General features: G+C 45.3%; 1 protein-coding gene across 2 annotated transcripts; it reads right to left on the bottom strand.

Annotated features, from left to right (window-relative positions):
* Positions 1-17,029: 17,029 nt before the first annotated feature.
* LOC123112763 (ribosomal RNA processing protein 36 homolog) lies at positions 17,030-20,099 on the bottom strand. Of its 2 annotated transcripts, none has more exons than XM_044533847.1 (9): positions 19,882-20,099; positions 19,593-19,801; positions 19,427-19,493; positions 18,589-18,641; positions 18,251-18,305; positions 18,077-18,151; positions 17,609-17,726; positions 17,483-17,529; positions 17,030-17,393 (listed from the first exon to the last, which is right to left on the bottom strand). In XM_044533847.1, exons 1-9 carry the CDS (start codon positions 19,999-20,001, stop codon positions 17,292-17,294), a joined length of 846 nt encoding a protein of 281 aa, XP_044389782.1. In that variant the 5' UTR covers positions 20,002-20,099; the 3' UTR covers positions 17,030-17,291. The 2 variants fall into 2 exon arrangements, with proteins under 2 accessions (XP_044389782.1, XP_044389783.1); XM_044533848.1 differs by having other exon boundaries at positions 19,593-19,798.
* Positions 20,100-26,214: the final 6,115 nt, after the last annotated feature.

The following is a 26,214-nucleotide window of genomic DNA, read 5'->3' as shown; positions in this document are numbered from 1 at the left end:
AGACTACAGATTTTACTTGGTCTTTATTATTCCACACATGCAACTAGGATTTCCTCTTAATCTTGTTTATACACAAACTCGAGAACCATTACAATTATAGCACAAAAATAAACATTAATTACAAACATGAAAATAAATAATAACATTTATTATTTCCTCTAGGGCATATTTCCAACACCTAAAAGCTTGATTTCTCATCCCTCCACTCAAAATCCGCCAAATTTTGAGGATTGAAAGAGAATCACTTGATCTACACTTACACCAAATAAATTCATGACCCCCGTGCTTGTAGATCATCAAACTTGTTACTCTTGGAGATTTGGGACTCCTAGGCTATAGGAGTCAAGCCCCGAAGCTATCTTGCGTGTGGTGTGCTCGAAAAGTTTGTAAAGTCCGGCGGTTGCCTCCAAGGCTAACCACAAGTGATTTGAGATGCATCCATTGGAACAACTCAAAGGGAGACTAGGGTCAGCCACTATGTGGCATTTGGGAGCTTTGGCCTTCGCACTTCTCCAACAAAGATTAGCACTCCCCCAAAGAGTCTGAACTTTGGGATACATCCGCGTCTCTGACTGGTGTGGTTAATCCTTTTCCGTACCTTTACTTGTGTTTTCTTGATATCTAGCTTGTTCCTCTTGCTTATCTATTGTATTAGCTTGCTTGTCATATAGGTTGTTTTCACCGTAGATTGCATATCTATAGAACTTCCTTTATTCACAATACCCTCAAATTGGAAGTTGAGATAGAATTCCACACTCTTCTATTCAACTCCCCCCCCCCCCTCTAGTTGACCTCTCTAACCTTTCACTTTTACCAAACACAAGAGCAGTAAAACTCATGAAAGATCTCGTGGGAAATCGACGAACTCAAGTTTTGCTTTTATGGGATTGTCGATTGGGGTCTCCTATTGCTCTCCCTAAAAGTATAGGTGGAATGGAAGATAGGGAGGAAGATCTCAAGATCTTTTTGTGTGGAAAAATAGTGGCGATAGTGTTGAGTAGTCACCTTCCTCGTGGGGAAGAAACGGGATATCTATAAGATCTCACTTAAACATGCATGGTATGCCACGGTCGAGAAAGCTTGGAGGCACCGAGACACCTCGAACGTCCGACACGTCGAAGGTTCCATCGGTTCTAGGTACATGCCAACGAAAACAGAGGGTTCTAGGTTCTTTTAGCTTAGGGGGTCGCCGAACAACAGTTTGAAGGGAGTGTGTCATGTGTATGCACTCGAAAAATAGTTAGTCATCTATACATAGTGCCATTAACATCAAAACCCTCGTTAGGGGCTAGATGTCCTTTCAGAAGCACTAGGGTCCCCACGCCCTCCTCTTGCCGAAGCGACAGGCGGAGGAATAGGGGGGGCGTAGTCTCTCCATGGAAGCTGTAGATTGGCATCCACCCTTCCTAGGTTGCGGGAGCAGAGGAAAAGAATGACCCGTGTGGTAGGATTGTTCTTTTCCACCAATGTTCTGGTCATTTATGTTTAATTTTCTTCAATTTGATGTAACATCTTCGCTTAATTAAGAAAGTAATATTGCTGATTGTAAAAGGTACAGTACATAATATGATTTCAAAACTTGTACGATAATATTGTTGTGTGCATTGGATAATGAAAAGACCACATGCTTATCAAAGAAAAGAAAATGCACGGCAACTTTTTCATAACTTAAAAATTATGATTCTTGCTAAATTGTAAAACGTCCTCCCTCCGCCCCGTAATATAAGTTTTTGACACTTGGTAGTGTCAAAAACGCTCACAGTACGGAGGGAGTAGATTCACATGAACCTAGTTCCCGTTGAGCATTTTCCTTGGCTAAGTCTGATGTCTCATGGTCTTGGAGCTGAAACTTTTCAGAGTTGGGCAGTTATAATTCTTTTGCAGCTACAGATCCCTTCTTTTGCAGTTATCATTCCCTCTACTTCCAGGATACTTAACCCAGGACTTTCAGGCGAAAAAGAAGAGAAAAGGAGACGGCGCCGAAAGTACACGGCACACACAATTTTTTCCATGCCTTCCGTCAGAAACAATCTACAGATGCCCGCCTAGCTGGCAAAGCCACGGCAAAAAAGTTGGTATCTTGTTTGTCCAAAAAAATGCTAGTGTCTTTATATCCAACAGCGACAGAATTGTTAGTTTTAAGATCCTCCGGTCGCTTCCATCATCGATCGACATATGTGTAGGGTTCTAGAAAAAGGCTCGGAAACGCCGCCCAAGAAGCAATCGAGCGACCAGGTGTACTTCCAACAAATCAATCATGCCCTGGGCCTCTGCTTGCCTTCAAGTAACGCATAGTGTGTACATAAAAAATTAAAAAATAATACGAAAAGAAACATATTTCCCTTTCCAACAAAAGTGAATAGGGTATGCGTTTGCACAAATTCATGGCACTTGCGTATATATTGTTACTTTTGGGCCGGGGGCAGTTTGCATCAGATAATAAATCCGATATCGACGCTCGTTATAAAAGCGTTCATGAAAAGTTGCATGAGAAAACAGGATATTTTGCCTCTAGATGGGTATCCTTTTCCCTCTGTATATGGAGGAGTTAATTAATGCCAGTTTTTCCCTCTCATGTCATTGTTTTTCATGATGCTGGCTGCAAGTTGTTTGACTATGCCATGGAATGGGTTAACGGCCGTCCTAGTGGACGAGTTGCTTAATTAATTTCTAAACAGTGCAGTCAAGCAGCGGTTTCGGTCGGCACACAGATTCTGCCACTCTGGATAAGAACTAGCTAGTGTCATGCAGACATGGCAACAGCCACCTTACCTTCCGCGTCAGTTTGCACCGACTGTTGCTACTCGAAGTTTCATGATAAAAAATGAATGGGTTGAAGCTAATAGACTATGTTAGACTGTATATACACATGGACTCTTGTACATACATTGTATTGTACCCTTTGGTACATTTATATAATGAGATAGCCACATTCCGTTTAGGGTGTCGAGCAGTTTCCCAAACTATATGTTTTACATGGTATCAGTTTAGGGTTTCGATGTCTTCCGCTGCCCCCGCCGCCGCCGCCGCCTCGGCTTCTTCCAACGCCGCCGCCGCTGCGTCGGCCCAAGCACTAGCCTCCGCCGTCGCCCCTTCGTCGCCCTTCATGGCGTCCCACCCGCTGGCTACAGCCTGGTGGCAGGCTCAGCCGCCCGGCGGGACTCCCGCGGGTCCTTTGATCGGATCGAGCGGGCCGGGCGACCTGCCTCCGCCAGTCTCCTCCGTCGGACCTTCCTCGACCACTGCTTCCGCGCCGCGGGTTTTTCGCGGTCCTGCACCCGCGCATGGCGCGGCTCCTCCGCCGATCTACGTCGCTCCCTGGTATGGCGCCCCTGCACCAACCTTCGGTGCCATGTCGTCGTCTTCGTTTGCCTGGCCGGCGCCCTACGGCGTGCCGTCGGTGCAGTCCTATGCGGGCCGTCGCACCCCCAGCCTTATGCGGTGCCGCCGTCCTCGCTGCCCTACGAGGCTGCACCTCTTGCGCCCCCCGGAGCCCCGACCGGATCGGGCGATGTTGCTCCTGGCGCCTACCCTTCGTTGTCGTATGCTGGCGCACCTCTGGCGATCGCCTCTCACCCGGAGACGGACCCTTTGATGGGTTTCTACGCACCACCGGCACAGGCTCATGCGGATCATATGGCGGCGCCGGCGCCGTTTTACTTCTCACGCCTCCTTTCGGTGAAGCTTACGTCGGACAATTACTTGTCATGGCGGGCTCAGCTGCTACCTCTCCTCCGAAGCCGCTACCTGGAGGGATACGTTGATGGATCCATCCCGTGTCCACCGCCGTACCATCTGGCGTATCACGTGTGGGTGGCCCAGGATCAGGCGATCATCTCCGTCATCCAGTCATCGCTCACTCCGAGCGTGTCGTCCCTGGTCATCTTCGCCACGATGTCTCGGGATGCTTGGTCGGTGCTTCATAGCAGCTTCGCCTTCCAATCTCAGGCGCGAGCTCATGCTATATGCACCGATTTGGGGGAGACAAAACTCGGCGACCTCACCATCGCGGAGTACTTCACCAAGATGTCTGGTCTCGCTGACACCTTGGCCTCGATTGGTCAGCCGCTTGGAGATGAGGACTTCACCACCCACGTGTTCAATGGCCTTGATGACGATTATGAAAATCTCATCGAGAATATCCATGGTCGTGAGGCGCCACTTCCACCACGAGAGCTCTATGCGCATCTTCTTGGCCATGAACAGTGCATCAAAGCGCGTAGTGCCTCTCCGAGCTTTGTCTCCGCCAACGCCGCGACCCGTGGTAAACCACAGAAGCCGGCGGCCTCATCCCCGCAGGCTCCGCCGGGCGCCGCGCCGTCCATCACTGGCGGTGCCAGGCCGGTGGCTTGTTGTCCCTGCTGTAGCGCTCAACAGGCCTGTCAGCTGTGTGGTGTTGAGCGCCACATCGCCTCCCGCTGTCATCGATGCTACAAGCAAGATTTTCTTGGCCTAGGCAATAATGGCAAAGGGAATAAAAAACAGGCTGCTGTGGTGACCAGTCATGAACATGGGCACACTCCGTCCTACTCCATTGATCCTACATGGTATATGGACACGGGAGCCATGAACCACCTCACCAACGAGATGGCCAAGCTCTCCACGCAGGAACCATATCGCAGTCATGATCAGGTGCACACCGCCAATGGAGCAGGTATGTGCATCTCTCATGTTGGTCAGGCCTCACTTCTTGCACACAACTTTCGAAAACTGCATCTTTCCAATGTTCTTTGAGTTCCCACTGCTACACATAGTTTGTTGTCTATTCCTCAACTTACTCGTGATAATAATGTCCTTGTTGAGTTTCACCCTTTTCGTTTCTTTATCAAGGATTGGGACACGAGGGCCGTTCTGCTTAGTGGCTGTCTTCGCCATGGTTTATATGCACTTGACGCGCCGCCCACATCTCCTATGCAGTCTTCTTCTCAGGCGTTCAACGGTGTTCGTGTGTCACCTACACATTGGCATGCGTGCCTTGGTCACCCTGCTGCTCCTATAGTTCGTCATGTGCTACATCGTCATGAACTACCAGTTGTGTCCAATAAAACTGCTGAAACTATTTGTGATGCCTGTCGGCAGGGCAAGAGTCACCAACTTCCTTTTTCAGAGTCTAGTCGTGTTGTGAAATATCCTGTTGAGCTTGTGTTTTCTGATGTATGGGGTCATGCCCAAACGTTTGTGAGTGGCCACAACTATTATGTCAGTTTCATTGATGCTTATAGCAGGTTTACTTGGCTCTATCTTATTAAGCGAAAGTCTGATGTGTTCGATGTTTTTATTCAGTTTCAAGCACAGGTTGAGCATCTCCTTAAGCAGAAAATTATTCATGTTCAATCCGATTGGGGGGTGAATATCACAACCTCAACACATTTTTCAACAAACTTGGGATTTCGCACCATGTGTCTTGTCCTCATACACATCAGCAGAATGGAACCGCTGAACGTAAGCATCATCATCTTGTAGAAACTGGCCTTACTTTGCTAGCTCATGCCTCCGTTCCGTTTAGGTTCTGGAGTGATGCTTTCTCCATCGTCTATGTTTTGATAAACAGGCTTCCCTCACGACTTCTGAATATGAAAACCCTGCTTGAACTCTTGCTCAATGAAATATCAGATTACACATTCCTCAAAGTGTTTGGGTGTACATGTTGGCCCCATTTGCGTCCGTACAACAAACATAAGCTAGAGTTTCGATCTAAAAAGTGTGTTTTATTGGGTATAGTTCCCTTCACAAAGGGTACAAATGCCTAGACGTTCCCACCAATCGTGTCTACATATCTTGTGACATTGTGTTTGATGAGAATGTGTTCCCTTTTCATGCACTTCCGAACAACTCTAACACTCATATGCCACCTGCTCACTCTACCATACCTTCGCCTGATCAATTTGTGGATGTTGCAAATGCTCCTGTGTTGCTTCCTAATCATACTGCAAGTATTGGACGTGGTGCTCGTCTTGAGCTACCTGACGAACAGGCGCCAGATGATGCTCCGGATCGGGACGTGGATCCTATGCATGGGACATGCATGACGGGCGGCACCCGTCAGCTCATGGAGGCTGCACCCGCAGCCGCCCCGCAGGTGCCGACCTTGCCCGGCTCGGTGGTTGCTTCGCCTGGGCCAGCTACCACCTTGTCAGGCCCAGCAGATGTTTCTCCTGCGCCGGCCGACCTCGCACTGGCTCTTGGTGGGCTGGCCTCGCAAGGCCCGTCGCTGGCCACCTCCCCGGCTCTGGATGGGCCGGCCGCACAGGGCCCGATGCTGCCTGCCTCCCCATTGCTAGGAGACTATGGCGCGAGCTCGCAGGGTGCCTCGGCCTCGCCTCTATTGATGTCGTCGCCTGCGTCGAGTCTGGCATCATCAGCATAGCCCGTTGTTGTTCCTCTTCGTCCTCGAACACGCAGCCAGATGGGTGTTTTTCAGCCAAAGAAACGCACCGATGGGACTATCACGTGGCTCGCTGCTTGCATGGCTCATACTGCTGCGGATCCCACTACTGAGCCTCGCCATTTTCAGGCTGCACTGGGTATTCCTCACTGGCGTGCCGTGATGGAACAGGAGTTTCAGGCCCTGCTGAAGAATGACACTTGGCACCTTGTTCCTCCAGTATCTGGTGTTAACATTATTGATTCCAAGTGGGTCTTTAAAGTCAAGAGACATGCTAATGATTCTATTGAGCGCTACAAGGCAAGGCTAGTTGCCAAGGGTTTCAAATAGAGGTATGGTCTGGATTATGAAGACACATTCAGTCTGGTTATCAAACCCACTACCATTCGTTTGCTGATGTCTCTTACTGTTACTCGAGGATGGTTCCCTCGTCAGCTTGATGTGCAAAATGCTTTTCTGCATGGAGTCTTGGAGGAGGAGGTTTATATGCGTCAGCCGCCGAGTTTTCTGGATCCTGCACGTCCTCGTCATCTTTGTCGTCTTGTTAAGGTGCTATATGGACTTAAACAGGCTCCCCGTGTGTGGCATGCACGCCTCGGCTCTGTTCTTTGGGTGCTTGGGTTTCTTCCCTCCACTTCTGACACGTCCCTGTTTCTTCTTCAGCGTCTTGAGGTTACGATGTATCTGTTGGTTTATGTTGATGATATCATCCTCATCAGTTCCTCCGATGCTGCTGCGGATCGTCTTGTGGCTGCTTTGAGTGGTGATTTTGCTGTCAAAGATTTAGGTGCTCTGCACTTCTTTCTTGGTCTGGAGGTTTCGCGGTCTTCTGCTGGGTTGACTCTTACTCGGAAGAAGTATTCTCTGGACATGTTGCATCGTGCTGGAATGCTGAAGTGTAAACATGCGATCACTCCGATGTCTGCTACTGATCGGTTGTCTGCTCTTGATGGAGACCTTCTTTCACCTAATGATGCTACTGAGTATCGTAGTCTCATTGGTGGTCTGCAGTATCTTACTATCACCATACCAGATGTCTCTTATGAAGTCAACCGTGTATGTCAGTATCTCCATGCACCTAGGACATCTTATTGGTCAGCTGTGAAGCGTATCCTACGTTATGTTTGCCTCACTGCTTCCTATGGTTTGCTTCTCCAGCATGCGCCGTCTTATGAGATCTCAGCTTTTTCAGATGCAGATTGGGCTGGTAGTCCTGATCATAGGTGATCCACGGGGGGATATGCAGTGTTTCTTGGTCCTAACTTGATCGCCTGGAATGCTCGCAAGCAGGCTACGGTGTCTCGCAATAGTACTGAAGCTGAGTATAAAGCAGTTGCTGATGCGATTGCTGAGATCATATGGGTTCAGTCCTTGCTGAGAGAATTGAGAGTCTCTCCTGCTCATCCTCCAGTGCTTTGGTGTGACAACATCGGTGCTACATATCTTTCATCTAATCCAATGTTTCATGCTCGGACGAAACACATTGATGTTGACTATCACTTTGCCCGAGCATGTGTTGCACAAAAGCTACTCAGTATCAAGTTCATCTCGTCAAAAGATCAACTTGCTGACATCTTCACGAAGCCTCTTCCACAACCACAGTTTGTAGGCTGTAGGCGCAATCTTAATTTGCTTTGTACTTTAGGCCATAGTTAAGATTGAGGAAGGGTGTTAGACTGTATATATACGTGGACTCTTGTACACACATTGTATTGTGCCCTTTGATACCTCTATATAATGAGTAATTCCATTCTGCATTTTTCTAATAATGAGATTATTAATTATGCATATCAATTAGGAGTTTCACTAGGTAGTAATGATAGTGAAATTTTCAACTCTGTTAATGATCTCCTAGATTTGGAAGCGGAACGCGCTTTAGAAACGATTCAAAACTTAGCAGCGGTAAAACCCATGAATGATGCAGATATCGATGCGTTGGGGGTCAGGGTGCTCGATGATTTTTGTGCGGATCTTGCACCATCTATTCCTGAGTCAGAGGAAGAGGATGACACTTTTGAGGCTGCAGTAGTTCGATCCACTAAGCCTGGTTGTGAGGACCGGGTGGAGGATCAAAACAAACCTAAACGCAAGTGGAAGCGGAAGATCTACCCTGCTTCAGCGGTGCATAGGAGTGCTAGGATTTCATGATGAAATATGAAAGGAATCTTTTGGAATAGCAGAGGTCTGAAAAACTTGGCTAAAAGAAGGTTTCTTGCAGATGCGTCTATCGAGCATAGGTTGGATTTTATTGCTCTCTCGGGAACTGGTAGAGATAATTTTTCGGACCAATTTCTCAATACTTTATCGGGAGGTGTCGATTTCGATTGGCACTGCCTGCCTCCGAGAGGAAGATCGGGTGGGATCTTACTTGGAGTGAGATGCGATTCGCTGGAAGTTCGAAGTGTAGTGATGGGAAATTTCGCAGTTAAGTTTCGGGTTAGGTCGAAAGCTAATGGGTCTAATTGGGCACTGGTGGCGGTTTATGGTGCCGCGCAGCCCGAGCTCAAACCAGAATTCTTGGTGGATCTTGTTCGAATTTGCGGCTCTGAGCAGCTCCCAATTCTGGTTGGGGGTGATTTCAATATCATTAGGAGGAGAGAGGAAAAAACAATGATAACTTTGACGGCAAGTGGTCGTTTATGTTTAATACCATTATTGAAAGCTTGGATCTGAGAGATTTCAGGTAGAAAATTTACCTGGGCTAATGCCTTGCCAAATCCGACGTTTGAGAAGCTGGATCGAGTCCTAGCGAGCGTCGAATGGGAACAAAAATTTCCTTTGGTAACGGTCCAGGAACTTTCGCATGGAATTTCTGATCACACGCCTTTATGTGTAGACTCAGGTGAGCCAACCCACATGGGGAACAAAAATTCCTTTTCATTCGAGTTGGCATGGTTTGAACGAGAAGGCTTCTTGGATCTGATAGCCAGGGAATGGGCTAAGGATGCAGGAGGTAGGACTTCGGTTGAGCGCTGGCAGAATAAGATAAGGCATTTGAGAAGTTTCTTGCATGCGTGGGCTAAGCATCTGGGATTTATAAGGTCGAAAAGGAAAGGCTCCTTACACTTATTCAGTCCCTAGATTTAAAAGACGAGTCCACAATGTTGCAAGCCACGGAGCTTCATGCTAAACTGGAGGCGGAGATGAGGTTGAAAGAGCTTCTCCGTGAAGAGGAATTAAAGTGGGCGCTGCGGGCTAAGGTTCGCAAAGTTTTCCAGGGGGACGCGAACACTCAATTCTTTCACATGATCGCTAATGGCAAGCACAGAAAGAAGAGAATCTTTCAGCTTGAGCAAGATAAAGGAACGATTTTAGGAAAGGAAAACCTAAAATTATACATAACCAAATACTACAAGCAGTTGTTTGGGCCTCCGGAGGATAATTGTGTATCCCTAGATGAGTCCGGGATTGAGAATGTGCCTCAACTTACTGCTGATGAGAATGATATTTTGATTGCCCTATTTTCGGAGAAAGAGGTGTTTGAAGCCATTACACAGATGAAAAACAATAAGGCCCCAGGGCCAGATGGATTTCCGGCGGAATTCTATAAAAAGTGTTGGCATATTATTAAGGGGGATTTGCTACCATTGTTCCATGATTTATTCTCTGGACAGCTTCAGTTATTTCACTTAAATTTTGGAACAATAACATTGCTTCCTAAGAAAATAGAGGTTGTGAGAATTGAGCAGTTCAGGCCGATCTGTCTTCTCATTGTTAGTTCCAAAATTTTCACCAAGGTTGGGACTAATAGGCTCATGCAGATTGCGCATTCTATGGTCTAGCATTCCCAAACTGCTTTCATGCCGGACAGGAACATCCTAGAAGGGGTTGTGGTCCTTCATGAAACGCTCCACGAAATCCACACGAAAAAACTAGATGGGGTTGTTTTTAAGGTGGATTTCGAGAAAGCGTACGATAAAGTCAAATGGCCTTTCCTTCAAAAGGCCTTGCGTATGAAAGGTTTTGATGAGGCCTGGCGACGACAGGTAGAATCGTTCACGCAAAAAGGGACTATTGTAATTAAAGTGAATGACGGCATAGGTCATTATTTCCAGACACATAAGGGCCTGAGACAAGGGGATCCGATGTCTCCTATTTTGTTCAACATTGTAGCTGATATGTTGGCAATTCTAATAGGAAGGGCTAAGGAGGCTGGTCAGGTGGGTGGCTTGGTGCCTCATCTAGTTGATGGAGGTGTGTCTATCCTACAGTACGCCGATGATACGATCATCTTTATGGAGCATGAGTTGGCAAAAGCGAGAAATATGAAGCTGGTGTTATGCTTATTTGAACAATTGACCGGGTTAAAGATTAACTTTCACAAAAGCGAATTGTTCTGTTTTGGAAGAGACAATGAGGAACAAGAGGCTTATAGGCAATTGTTTGGGTGTGAATTGGGGACCTTACCTTTTACGTATTTAGGTATACCAATTCACCATCGCAAGCTGACAAACTGAGAATGGAAGTGTATCGAGGATCGCTTTGAAAAGAAACTGAGTTGCTGGAAGGGCAAGCTCATGTCATACGGAGGCCGATTAATTCTGATTGATTCGGTTCTCACGAGTATGCCTATGTTTCTCTTGTCTTTCTTCGAAGTCCCAGTTGGAGTTAGGAAAATGCTGGACTTTATCGATCCCGATTCTTCTGGCGGAGCGATGAACTAAAAAGAAAATACAGACTCACCAAATGGGATATTATCTGTTGACCGAAAGACCAAGGGGGTCTTGGCATTGAGAATCTTGAGGTCGAGAAGAGATGTCTTCTCAGCAAGTGGTTGTCGAAATTATCTGTCGAGACTGATGCCACTTGGGCGCAGATCCTCCGTAGTAAGTATCTTCACTCCAAAACTTTGTCCCAGGTGACAGCGATGCCGACTGACTCACCTTTTTGGAAATGGCTTATGAGAGTCAAATTAGTCTTTTTTAATAGGACAAAGTTTATTATCGGCAATGGTGCTAGCACACGATTCTGGGAGGATACTTGGCTCGGAGAGACCCCCCTTGCACTTCAATACCCGTCTCTGTATCGTATTGTTCAACGACGTGATGCTTTCGTTGCAATGGTACTTCAATCCATTCCCCTTAATATTCAGTTCAGGAGGACGCTAGTCGGTAATCGTTGGGAAGAGTGACTCCATCTAGTGAGTAGACTGATGGAGGTGCAGCTGTCTCAACAGCCCGGTCAATTATGCTGAAAGCTTACTAGGTCTGGAGAGTTTACAGTTAAATCAATGTATCTCGATGTTCTCAATTCAAGCTCTATTCCTAGTTCCAAATATGTTTGGACAGTCAAAGTTCCTTTGAAAATTAAAGTGTTTATGTGGTTTGTACATAAACAAGTCATCTTAACCAAGGACAATTTGGTAAAGTGTAACTGGGGACAGGACCTACTAGGTGTAGTTTCTGTGATCGGGATGAAACTATCAAACACCTTTTTCTTGATTGCCCGTTAGCCAAAGTTCTATGGTGGACGGTCCACATTGCTTTTAACATTACTCCTCCGAGTTCTGTCAGCACGTTATTTGGAACGTGGCTTAACGAGATAGAGTCCGAAACAGCGAGACACATTCGTGTAGGAGTATGTGCTTTATTGTGGGCAGAGACCGAGGAGCCCCTCTTTTCAAAAAAAATAAATATAATGAGATAGCCACACCCCGTTTAGGGTGTCGAGCAATTTCTCAAACTATATGTTTTACAGACTATATAGTTAAGGCTATCCGTTTCCATGTGTTGCAGCGGTCTGCAACGGGCGTCGTTGGACCCTCACCGAGTGTTCTGACAGTTGGTGCTTCCAGCTGTATGTCTGTCAGTAATGAAATGAACAAGAGAGATCTTAGTTCAAGACTGACATACTATGGCATTACTATTACAATCTACAGATGCCTACCTGGCAAAGCGACGGCAAGAACTTCGATGGCCATCTGGAAAGTTTTATTAGGAAAGAAGGGTTCACAAGCGTTGCCTCAAGATCGTACGTGCCCTCTCCGTTTCAAATTAAGTGTCGCTGATTTAATAAAGGGAAGGGAGGATATTCCAACCTAATCGTGCCTCGGTTTGGCCTTTCCTTGCCATCAAGTGACTGAGGCAGAGGAAGAGAGCATAGACGGAGAAACCATAAGTCAAGAGCGTTTGCTTAATCTCGTGGAACATAGCATCGCATCAAACAGTAAAGCGGATGACGACGTAGATGATACGACGCCGAACTATCTCGCCATCGCGCAATTACGTCTCTTGGAAACCACTAGATGGATCTCATTTTCCGCTACAGGAAACAAGACTAGTTCTTGATGGCCCTAGCTGCAAATCCTCACTTTGACCTATCATCTTTTTTGTGCTCTTCTAGTGGGTGAGTTTGCTTTCTAAATAGTGCAAGTGTGCAATCAAGCAGCGGTTTTGCATAGATTCTGGATAGGATCTAGTGTCATGTATGGAACAGTCACCTACCTACCGAATGCCTGTGCTTCAAGCGTGCGTCTGGTGAGACCTGATCTGACATCTATGTAGTACTACACTATCAGAAAAATACAGTAGACTGAATGATCTAGTAGCCTGCATGATTGGGCCACTTCTAGAGTTCTAGTTATCTTAGTTGTCTGCGTCAGCTTGCTGGAAACGGAGTTCGGGCAACTGTTAAGTTACTACTCAGCATTACATCATATGAATGAATGGGTTCTTTGGAGCGATAATCAAAATTATCTGTTTCCACGTGCCGGAACGGTCAGCAACGGGTGTCGTGGTGGCAATTATCAGGGTCATCGCCAAGTGTTTGAAAGTTGGTGCTTCCAGCTGTATGTCAGCAGGGAAAGGAACAAAACAGATGTTAGTTTAATTAAGACAGACATGAGATGAGGTCACACTGTATTCGATAAATACTCAAATCAGAAGATCACAATTCTAGCAGTCTACATGGATGACATAATAATCACAAGAGAAGATGCAATGGAAATAACAAGGGTTAAGAGAGTTGTTTAAGCAAAGCATTTGAAGTAAGAAATCTTGGTCAACTTAGATACTTTCTTGGAATAGAGGTGAAAAGATCAAAGAAGGGAATAGCTCTATCACAACGCAAGTATAACTTAGACCTCCTCAGTGATACGGGGATGATGGAATGCCATGCAGCTCTCACACCCATTGATCAGGATCACAAAATAAGAGCTCAATCTAGCAAACTTGTAGACAAGGAGAGATATCTGGTGGGACGATTATTGTACTCGTATCACACAAGACCAAATATTGCATATACAGTTAGCGTAGTAAGTATATACACGCATGAACCAAGAAGTGTACATATGGATGATGTCCCAAATCCTAAGATGTTTAAAAGGAACTCCAGAAAATGGGCTATGGAAGCAAATGGATCTAACAGTTGTCAGTAGTAGTGATGCTGACTGGGTCCGCCTCATTTCCGATGGTCTCTCGGCCATGGAGGTGTAGAGGATCTTGGCCCACCGCCGGCGGGAGGGATGATGTTCTCGTTCTTGTTAGACTCAACGTCATGGTTGGGTTGTGTGGCGGTGGCGATGTCCCTTAGTAGGAATAATGTCTCTCACGTTCTATCCCCGTCCCGATGGTGCATCTAGCATTGTCGGAGGGCGTGTGGAGGTGTGTCTCTGTCGGATCTCGCGGGATTCCGTCGGTGCTGGTCTTCGGCGGATTTGTTTGGATCTGGTCTTCATTCATCTTCTTTGAGTGTTTATAGGTTTGATCCTTCTGATCTACAACTTTATTCATCGGCGATGGTTGCTGCTCTGGTGCACTGGTCCTATGGGGCTTTATCACGATGACTTTCCGACTGTCTACTACAATAAAGATTGGCCGGTTCCAGTGAGGGAGGGGCGATGACGGCGGCGCGCCTTCGGCTCGCTTCAGTGCTTGTAGTCGTCGCTAGGTGGTCCATGAACATGGTTGTAATTTTTATTACCTTTGTTATTCTTTGTACTGCTTTGATTGAACATGAATATATTGAAATTTTATCGCAGAAAAATAAAAGGAACTCCAAAGAAAGGGCTATGGTTTAAAGCAAATGGATCTAACAGTTGACAGTTATAGTGATGCTGATTGGGCAAGCTGTTTAGATGATATAAGGTCAACTTCATGTTATTGTGTATTCCTTGGAGGGAATTGGTATCATGGAGAAGCGAAAAAAAATAATAGTATCAAGGTCAACTACAGAAGGAGAGTATAAAGCCACGTATTAAGGATTAAGTGGGATGCTATGGGTAAGAAACTTTTTGAGTGAGCTGGAGGTGTTAAAGGCAGGACACTTGAACTTATGGTGTGATAACAAGTCAACAATTTGCATAGCAAATAATCTAGTCCAACATGATAGGACAAAGCACATTGAGATCGATAATCTTTTTATTAAAAACAAGTTGGATGCTAGAATCATCAAGGTCAACTATGTGAGTACATGGCAACAGGTTGATGATTATCCAACAAAGGGTTTGGCTGTCAAGAATTGTAATCGAGCTTGTGTCAAAGTGCGAACGATGGATATTTATCACTCATCTTAAGGGAAGTGTTGGACAGTAATTGGGCTTCAGTATTCCGACATCTCCTGGCTCATGTGGCCCATTCTCTCCGATGGGTGGACAGAGTATATAACCTGGAGCGGGATCTCACATTGGAACCCTAGGATATTACAACAGTTGGTTGTTGCCTTGAGGTTAGCCACCCCTTCCTTAAGTGTAGGCTATTTCCGATCACCTAGTACCTGCTATTTCCATTTATTGTTGGGTCCTGTTGTATTGTGACCCCATCAGAACGTTGCTATGTTGCAGTTTTTCGTTTTCAACACTTACTGAAGGATGGTGTTTTGTCTAAAAAGCGGGACTGAGAATTAGTTTCTAAAGTTTTTAAAACTAAATTTCAATTCAACGCCAATGTGTATATTTTCAATTTTAAAAACTTGAGAAATTTGATTCTCGGTGAGTTCAAAAAGGTAGATTCACTGTCGTTTCCCTGGCTAAACCAAGTTGTCGCATGGAGCCGAACTTTCCAGCGTCGCCCAACTCAACAAAGCAAATACTTTTCGAGCTATCATCATTCCATCTATTTCCAGGATCCTAACACGGGACTTGAGCAAAAGGAGAAAGGCGCCGAAAGTACACGGGACAGACAATCGTGCCACGCCTTCCGTCAGAAGCAAAATCGACAGGACCATATTCTTCTCCGATCTGAGTTTTGCTCAAGTCTCGCATAAACTCACGGGCATATTCAAAAAAATCTGACCGTCGGTCAGGGTGGTTTTTGTGGACTGCGGAATTTCACAATATTAATTTGGAAGATGCCCGGCCTAGCTAGCAAAGCGACGCCAAGAGGGAGGTTTTCATTCTTATTATCTGTCACGACGATAGAATTGCTATCTTTACGATCCTCCGTTGGCTGGCTCCGGAAAAGTCCGAGAAACGCCGCCCCGTGAAGAAGCTATCAAGCAACCAGAACCAAGTGTGGTTACGTTCCATCCAACCAATCGTGCTTCAAGTGACCTACACTGAAGAAACCATGTCGCTCTCCGACCAAAGCCATTAACGTCTGCACTAAGCTCGTGGTACACGCACTGCATCAAACGATGAAAGAGGATAGCGACGTGGATGATTGAAGCGTTCATGGAACTTTCCGCGAGGATCCAGGACATGTCGGCGTCGCGCAACTACGTCCTGTGGAAAATGAAGGAACCCCTCCTTTTCTTTACCTCTATATACATGCATGAAAACAGAAGGAATTTGGTGGATGCTTTCCTTCTTACCTCCTACTAGACTCCTGGTACGTTCTTCATGGTCCTAACTGCAAATCCTCACTTTGACCTAGTATCATTTTGTGTGCCGTTCTAGTGAATGGGTTGGTTTCTGAATAATGCAATCAGGTTTGGCATGCAAGCATAGATGCTGGATAGGATCTAGCCTGTTTGGTAAACAGTTGGGCATGAGAACGAGAGTTTGCATCAGGATGTTATGGAGGGATTAGTCACGCGAAGTTGATTTTTACTCTCATTCCCTTGTTTGGTATATGGTGGGAATTAGCACGGGATAAAACTCTGCTCACGAATTAACAGGGTACCCCCTAGAAAGAAATAGGTGGAATTTGGCTTCCTCAACTTCCATTCCCCTTCCCACTTAAACTCCCATTCTCTCTAATCAAACAGTGGACTTTTAATCTCCTCACCCCTCAACTCCCATTCCCCATCTCTAGCGTCATGGAGACAACAGCCACCGTACCTACCATGGAGCATGCGTCCGGTGGTCTGATCTAGCAACATCCATCTATGCAGAGCATTTCCATCCAGAGCAAATCTAGTAGCTAGTGTGAATGAATGATTGAGCCGCTTCTAGTTATCTATCTCAATTGTCTGTGTCAGCTTGATCCATATTGGCCGGACGGGTTCATTCTAATCAAAAGTAATGGGAGTTCAGCCAACTGCTACTACTCAGCATTTCATCATGATGATATAAAATGAATTGAGTTTGTAGTTAAAGTTATCTGTTTCCATGTGTTGGGGCAAATCTGCAACGGGCGTCGTGGCGGCGATTATCACCTCCATCGCCAAGTGTTTGACTGTTGGTGCTTCCAGCCGTATGTCATCAAGGAAACTAACCAAAGGAATATATTGTTCACTTGCAACAAGCAAGTGTATTTTACTCCTTGATGACACAGAAAGACTGGCATTAATTAAAGCATTAGATGAAACAAAACATTATATCCATGGTTTGGTTTTACAGTTGCTTGTTGCTACCAGCAACCAGAGCTCAACTACAAATATATGGTCCATGGATTAACTTCAACTCATCGTTGCTGACAAATATCTGGGACACTAGGGCAACAACAGGAGAGCAGAGAGCGCTGGTACAACTCTGTGAGCAGAGAATAGACTAGCCAGAATCACCCGAAAAGCCGCTGCAGGGGCATTGTTATGCACCACCCCCATCCCTCCGGTATGGCATGAAGCGATGATCTTTGGATGCATTCTTCTTGCGTCGCTTCTCCATAAAGGAATCAAGCTTTCCTGCCTCCTGTAAATGGTCAACGTACATTGAAGTGTAAGGCCAGGGATGCTCATAAGTGTGGAAATTAGCAGTCAACTGAACCCTGGGTGCCTTACCTTGAGCTCATTGTACTTATCCATCAACTTCCTTTCACGAATTTCAGCTGGTCAAGAAACGGAAATAAACTTTAGTATGCAGATAGGGAGGGTGTGAGAGACGAGGGACGGGATTGAGGAACCAACATTTCTTCAGATAATATGGTCGTTTTCCTGCCTTTGCTGCTTCCCTCTCTTTCTTAATATGTCCTCGCAGAATTTCTGATTCAACGTTCTTCTGAGGATTAGACCTCAACTGCTTATCCTGCAGATAAGAACATGTTCCGTCAACCAATCAACAAAATAGGAAGACCTGATAGCTTTTGCTCAATACAAGGAACCCAGTCCTGAAATTATCACACACCTTATATTTGTTCTAAAAAATACACATATAACAGTCCAACTTAACATAAGATTAAAGAACCATTCCTAATGTATGCTATCTTAACACAATATCAAATTGCAGGCTTGCAGCGACCATAAGCTTATTTGATAAGGGCACCTACCTAGATATTTTAAATTTTTGCCGCCAAGCACAACAAAATAACATTCGTGGGAAAAATCGGCAAAACCTATTACAAAATGTCAACTTGTGAACAAGTATAAAATACTTACAATCCAGGTGATCTGATTCTTCGCTTCTTCAATGGCATTAGGGTCCTTCAATTTCTTAATCGACTTTTGGAGTTTCTGGAGAGGCACATTAAGGCAGTGCAGGATACATATTTAATTTTGTCAAAATAAATGATCGGTGAGATGGGATTGCACAGACAAAGGCATAAAATATACCTCTTTTTCTGCAGGGAGATCATGATCGAATAAGAAATTGTATCTTTTCCTGAACCTGAATGCCAACAAGTTTGAACGAACTGTCAAACACGCTACAATTGAAAAATGTGCCTAAACTAGTCAATATAGATTATGAAACCATAGAGTGTTTAAGAGACATGGGAATGGAAATGAATGAAAGCAATCAGCTATACAAATAAATAAGTTATCTGCCCACCTTATCTTGGCAGGATTAAAATAGAACATGCCAAGCTAAAGGGCACACAATACTGAGCATATAAATGGAGTAAGACAAATAATGCCGTGCAACAAATGATATAATTATGTTTGACTCTTACCCTTCTTTATCAACAGCTCCATATACAGGTTCAAATCTTGGATCCCTTACCACCTACAGAAAGAAAAACGTAGTAAATACAACAAACTTCATGAGATATTATATGGTACTGTCACTGCCTCACTAAAGATGAAGCTATTGTAAAGTTACATCCAACAGCGCAGTGTGTAAATCAACATCCTCAACATAAGCATCATATGATAGCAAAAGTTTGTGTACTAAATCACTTTAGTATGATTAAATTAAATTTAAAACATAAGCAAAACAACAAAAAATGAAAATAGATTAAGATAGCTACAGACGGATTTAAAGTAGTTGTTGCCCTACATTCAGGTTTATTTTTTTGGTCTAAAGAACATTTAGTTGGATTAAGAAACAAGGAAGGAACCCAGTGGAATCTGATTCTATTTTCCACCAATGTACCAGAGATTCAAACAGCAAAACTGGCACGGAAGTCAAGTCAGACAAAAGTAAACCTTGCTGTGCATAATGTCAATTGATTCACGAAAACTTAAATCAGCATTTCTTGAGCTATTTTATCGAGGACAATAGCATATTTAATTGAAGCAGCAAGACATGCCCAATGTAAATATGTATTTTAAAACCCATCTTAATTACACATAAAGCATGCATGCTATGATGCTATCTATGCACAAGCTCATGCAATGCAACAACAATAAAATGGACAGATTGAACTCTCAAAGGCTCTAACTGAACTATGTGTGTGCTTATCCTATACTTTCACTACCAAAATACCAAATACTACTAATCCAATCAAATCAAACTCTACTCCTCCCAGCAACACGCTAAATATGAACTGAATCGCACAAGCAACTGACCTTCTTGGGAACCTGGATCACATCCCTGAGTCTAGGCGGCCGCACATTCGTGCTAATCTCCATGGGCCTGTTGAAAACCACATGAACACATCAGCACAAGCATTCATTCAATTCCCCAAATTGGCTAATAATCCTAACCAGGAACCGGCATGACGTGGAACCGGACCTCTTCCTGCTCTCCCTGCGAGCCTTCTTCTGCGCGGCGGCGGCAGCAGAAGCACCCCGCGCCCCGAGCGACCCGTCGGCACGCGCGCGCTGCAGCTCGCCGAAGGGCACGTCGGCGAGCACGCGCTCCAGCTTCCTCTCCCGCTCCGCTAACTGGTCGTTCTCCGACTCCGACTCCGACCCCGACCCCGACGACGAGGAGACATCCTGCTGCGGATCAAACGCACCGCCGGTGAGGGTTCTGCGGATCCGCGTGGCGGTCAAGGAAAACGCGAGGGCTTGGGCTTTACCTCCTCGTCGCCCGATTCCTCGGAGTCTGAGACGGGCTCGTCTACGGGGTCGCGCTTGCTGGAAGTCGAGGCGGCGGCGGAGGTGAGAGCGGTCCCGCGGTGGCTGCTGCGGCCTTTCATGGAGGCGGCCGGGGTGGATTCGGCGGCGGCGGCGGTGAGCGGCGGCAGGTCTCAGTGTTCGTCTAGCGTGTTTTAGGTTCTAGCCGGAACATGAATACCCGTCCAAGCAGCCCAAATATTGTTGTTGGGTTTCATACTTCACGCGCCAGTGCGCGTGTTTTTGCTATATGGGCCGGCCCATGTAGATTATTCCCACAGGTTTTCCATGGGGTGCTTTTCCTCTTGTTTTTAGTTGTTTTTTTGTTTTTGTCTCAAAAAAAAGTTGGTTTTTGTTTGATTTCTCCATTTCCATTTTTTATTTTCCTTTTAGATTTAATTTTTCATTTTAATTCTTAAAATTTTAAAATAGTTTGAAAATTTTATTTCTTTTGTCATGAATTTTTTGAAGATCACACAATATTTCAAATTCGTGAGAAATTTTCAAATCCGTATTTTCCCCTACTTTGCGTACATTTTCCAAATCTGCAAACTTTTTTTCCAAAATTTGAGACCTTCTTCAAATTCGCGAAGATTTCGAACATTTCTCAAATTTGCAGAAAACCATTTTTTAAATTCAAAAAATTATGTTCAAAATTGCTAACATTTTCAACTTCATGAATTTTTTTGCACTTTTTTTTCAAATTCATGAAGAAATTTAAATTTGTGAACTTTTTCCAATTTCATGACCTTCATTCAAAATCCATGATTTTTTAAAGAAACTCGTGGATTTTAAACAGGGCAATGTCAATAATTAACATCCAACTGTCAACGAAAAAGGTCAGCGGTTAACTATCATGATACATGTTCGCTCGCGAGCAAACGCTTGGACGCTATTGGGTTGCCGCCCAAGTAGCCTTGCATGTGCGTTAGGACGCTAGCGGGCGCCAAAGACGTTGTAAGTGAGGTCTCTATTTTTCACCTGACCCATTTTGTGTATGTTACTGCTGAAAAATCCGACTCCATGTCCCTTGTCGCGCCATGCACCTGCTGGGAGGGGTGAAAAGGAATGAGGGGAGGAAGAAGAGGGACATGAGAGCTTACATGGTGGCTAACGACATCCTATAGGTAACGAGGGCCCCCTCCCGCATGATCACGACGCGGCGATGGCAGAGCTTGAGAAGGAAAACAGGGAGATGTTTCACACAGCAAGACAAGACATACTAACTTGTGCAGCTTGGTGATCTCCTTAGTGTCATTCGGGGTGTACTTCAGGATCCAAGAGTTGCGCGGCCTTGGTGGAACGGGGGTGAAGGCCATGATGAGTCCGGATATCAGCGGACCGCCACGGTCAGGCATGCCACGCCGCTGCCACCAGATTCAAGGCCGCTACCCCGAGCATTGAGCTTCACCGCACATAGCGACCAAAGGATCCCCTCCCCCGTTTGAGGAAGGGTCCCACTGCCACAGCGGCGACGGGAGGAGGCGTAGGGAAGGGCTGGCGGCGGCGTGCTAGTTTTCATCCTCGAGTCACTCGGGTGGGAGCGGCACGGGAGAAATTTTGTACAATTACTTGCTTAAAATCATCAATTCCAACCACACTATCTGTTAATTCTTATAACTAGCAAGGCTATTAAGACCAAAAATCTCACCATCCAAGTTAAGAACAAGAAGTTCTCTAATTATGTTTGTTTTTTTTTGAAAAGGAGGCTTGCCCCGGTCTCTGCATCTGAACGATGCATGCAGGCATATTATTAAAAGTCTCAAAATAGTACGAAGTCATATAAATATTACAGCTCGCAAGCGGAGCAAAGAGACATAAAAAAGCTCAGTACCACAATCGGTATGAATAGAAGGACAAGATCCCTAGACTCCTATTATGTTATGCGACCGCCATCCAAACCGGTTGAATATAGCCCGTGCTACCATCTCCCACCGGTTGCACCCAGTAACCAACGGCTCCCTAGAGTCCGTATGAGTGAATAAGGACCACGTACGGATCCATGTCGTAGCTCTGAAGATGATCTGCAAGAAGGTTAAAATATGTTGTCTGTTAAAAATCATATCATTCCTGCAATTCCATATAGCCCAAATAAGCGCACATATTCCTATCCGAATACGAGACATGGTAGTATGTTCAACTCCAGTTAGCCAAGTCCCAAATAACGATTCAATGCTAATTGGAGGAGTAATGTTAAAGGCTATATGAATCGTTCGTCAAAGTAATTTTGCGAGAGGGCAATCTATGAATAGGTGCTGTATTGTTTCATCATGATCACAAAAACAACATCGTGTACTGCTTACCCACCGTTGCTTTATCAAGTTATCTTTGGTCAGGATCACTTGCTTGTGGATAAACCACATAAAAAAATTAATACGCAAAGGAACCTTAATCTTTCAAATATGTATCGATCTCGGGATTGGGCAAGAATTAATAAGACCCATATACAAAGATTTTTATCGTGAACACTCCATTTCTAGCCAACTTCCAGTGCAAAGAATCAGGTTGGTCGGATAATTGAACATCCATCAATCTACGTACCAAGTGCATCCAGGAGTTTCAACGCTCCCCAACTAACGATCGTCTAAACTGAATATTCAGGGGTACTAATTGTAATATTGTGCCAATGTAATCCTCCTTACGTTGCGTAATATTACATAGGGTGGGGTATTGTATGGCTAGTGATGTCTCTCCTGACCACGTATCCTCTCAAAATCTTGTTGTCATCCCATTGCCAACAATGAATTTGACCCTACGAAAGAACAAATCTTTCGTTCTCATAAGCCCCTTCCAGAATGACGAATCAGTAGGTCTCGAGGTGACTTGGGCAAGAGTTTTCGATTGCAGATATTTGTTGCGTAATATTTGTGCCCACCTACCATCATTCTCTACTGATAACCTATATAGTCATTTACTCATAAAGCACTTATTCTTAATTTCCAGGTTCTCAATGTTGAGACCCCCCGTTCCTTGGGTCGGCATATTATACCCCATCATGCTAGGCGATATTTCTTCTTAGCCTCATCAGACTGCCAAAAAAATCGAGATCGAAAAAAGTCTAATCTCTTTCGTACCCCCTTCGGTACTTCAAAGAAAGATAACAGGAACATCAGCATACTAGTAAGTACTGAGTTAATGAGCACTAACCGCCCTGCATATGACATTAGCTTGCTCTTCCAACAACTAAGTTATTTTCTCAATTCGATCTTCGATGCACTTTCATTCTTTATTAAAAAGTTTGCGATGATGAATCGGTATGACCAAATAACTAAAGGGCAAAGAACATAATTCACAACCGAACAATTGTCTATATGTATCTTGCTCCTCTTTGGCCCTACCAAAGCAGAACAATTCACTCTTGTGAAAATTGATTTTTAATCCCGACAATTGTTCGAAGATGCATAATACTAGTTTCATATTCCGGGCTTTTGCAAGGTCGTGATCCATGAATAGGATGGTCATAATTATGTGTAGTGGCCGATCATTGCATGTAGTCATGGGATCCATCAGAGTGATATATAGGTTCCCAACTGAGAGAAATACTTACTACGTGCTGCAAACCCTTGCTCTTCAGGGTTCAGCAACTCCTATAGAGGGAAGCATAAACAATAGTGTCTATGATGTTTCGGATCCTTTGGACCCAGGTGTGCACTTCATGTGTCTTTGTGTTGTCGACCACGTATAGTGTTCTTCTTCTTCCTGCTCTTTGCGGTGGTGATCTTGCGGGCGATCAACAGCTTCAAGGACGGAAGACTAGCCATTAGGTATCAGGGTGATGTTGCCCCGATCGTGTTTTCGGCTGCAACGAGGTTGTGGCCTAATTTTTTCCCCTTTGGTTTCTCTCTGACGCGACAAGCGCTCCCTAGTGTTCATGCTCCCTCTCTGCCGCAGCGGTATCCTCTCTGCCGCCGTTGTGGAGCTGGTGAAAGTCTTGTTGGTTCTGGGATTTCCGATCTACACTAGGATTTTACGATGACAATTTCTTCTCCAGGGTGTTGGTCCAGCTGGATTTTAGCATGAAGACTTCCCAACCACATGATACAATGTCAAGCCGGCTTCGGTGATGGAGTGGAAGCACGCCTTCGGCTCATGACAAAATAAAAAAACATGGTTTTGATTTCCTTATGTTTTCTGACATGTCTTGTATTGTTGAAAGTTTTTAATACAAATCAAGAGCCTTATTCGCCAAAAAGAAAAGAAAAAAACAGACCGTTGAGTGATCTGAATCCTAGTCCTTCTTGTTTAAGCGTCATCACCACGCAGAAATCTATCCCGGCGTCGTTTTGCTAGCCTCCGTCTCCGACCGAAAAAGATTTGACGATAACCGGCCATCAGAAAGCGAGATTCGACCGGCCAACGCCTCCTCTCTCCCCGAAGAAGAAGTTGAGCAGTTGCTCTCCCCACGACGCACACCGCCGAGACTCTATCTTGTCGATACGCGGCACGCACGTCGCGGCGACGATGACAGTCACACCAGACATATCCCTGCACCCGAGCGATTCCAAGGGCCAAGTTGCCGTGCTGCTACCGACGGGCCAACTGAAGAGACTGATGGCACCAGCAAACGGCTAATCACTCGGCTGTTTCCTTCTGCCTCCCCAGAAACCTCCAGTTGGTCCGTACCTCTGTTGAAGATGTCGCATCGGACAGCTGAAAACTACTCGACGATACGTCGGCTCTGTTTGGATCCATGAGTTAGAGTTAGTTTGGGTTAGTTTGAAAACAACTAACCCAAAAAGATCCAAACAGGAGGGTTAGTTTGGGTTAGATGCATCTAACCCATTCAAAAAAACTAACCTATCCAAGAGGTGCTTATTTGGATTAGTTCTTCTCGGGACCACTAATAAACACTTTTTTTCTCTCGCTCTCCCCACAGCAGATCCCTCCCCACTTCCTCGAAGCTTCTCGTCCTCTCCCTCCCTCCCTCTCGCACCGCCCGTGAAGGTTCCTCGCTGTATCCGCGCTCCATCTAACCCTGCCATCCAAACATCTCTTTACTTAGAGTTAGTTCAGGGTTAGTTCAGGGTCAGAATCTAACTCTAACCTCTAACTGAGTTAGAGTATCCAAACAGGGCCGTCGATACGTGCAGTGGCACACACACTGACACTACGACACTGCGTCTGCATCAGAGTGGCGGCAGCGGCACCAGCAGCTGGCCAGGTCCATCCAGCCCGGCTTAGTCAGCTTGTCCGAACGATCCTGTGCGGCTAATGGAGGCCGGGTTGAATGCCAACCTGCTAAGACCTCAGTTAATGCTGACAGCTATATACAGTATAGTAGTATCATTTGCGAGGAGGCGGTGGCTGTGCTTGGCTAGCCTGTTTATGGGCGTTTGATGGACTACTTTAAGTGCGGAGACAAGTTGTGTGCCTGCCAGCAGATTAACAATGACAGGCGATTAAGTCCGTCAAGTACTCTGGTCGTCATGCATCTTTTTCATGTGCTTCTCTAGGTTTGCTCAAGCTTGCAAGCATATGGAGTATACTTGTCGACAAGGGTTTGTAGTGTGGAGGCTATTCAATTCTAGCTACTACTCAGTGGTGTTTTATTTCCTTTCCCTTTTAATTAAGGGGTGCTGGTGCAAAGGCTGAAGCTTGTTCGTTAGCCATCTTGATTTCTTGGCCGACGCAGCAACCAGCAAGGTCAAGTGCCATGCAGGGGACCTTAACTCAACCTCTTGTCCTGATCATCATCTCCAAATACTAACGGACAGATTTAGATTTCTCTTGGGTGAACCCTCACGTCACTGAACAGGTTGAATGCCTCTTTCCGAGGAGGGGTTATGGATGAAACGGACAAAGAGTTAAGCTATATATCATGGGGATGTGAAAAGGGAGGATGGTACAATCAAAAAGAAGAAGAAACGAAGGTGCTAGGGAGTGAGTGGCTTAGCCAACCGACAGATCAAATGGTGCAATCCCAACTTTATTTGGGAAGAGACATGGAAAATTGGCACTTATTAGAGAGTGATACCCCCTTTACAAAAAGGCAGCATAACATGCATGTGTGTACCAACATGCATATAGAAGAGCTTGTTCGTTACACTATCAAACCTACTCCCTCCGTAAACTAATATAAAAGCGTTTAGATTACTAAAGTAGTGTTCTAAACGCTCTTATATTAGTTTACAGAGGGAGTACGTTATATTAATTGGAAGAGCCAAAAAGAAAAGAAAAGAAACAGTTCCTTCTGATTCCCCCATGTGCACAGCTGGCTAATCTACGAGCCTAATACGGCGCGAGGACCGTCGAATTCGGCGATATTTAAACATGACAGCACGCTAATCACACTTGTT

Source organism: Triticum aestivum, chromosome 5B (assembly GCF_018294505.1).
Source record: "Triticum aestivum cultivar Chinese Spring chromosome 5B, IWGSC CS RefSeq v2.1, whole genome shotgun sequence".
Classification (NCBI taxonomy): domain Eukaryota; kingdom Viridiplantae; phylum Streptophyta; class Magnoliopsida; order Poales; family Poaceae; genus Triticum; species Triticum aestivum.
The sequence above is the reverse complement of the archived record's forward strand: the minus strand, read 5'-3'. Positions and strand labels throughout refer to the sequence as shown.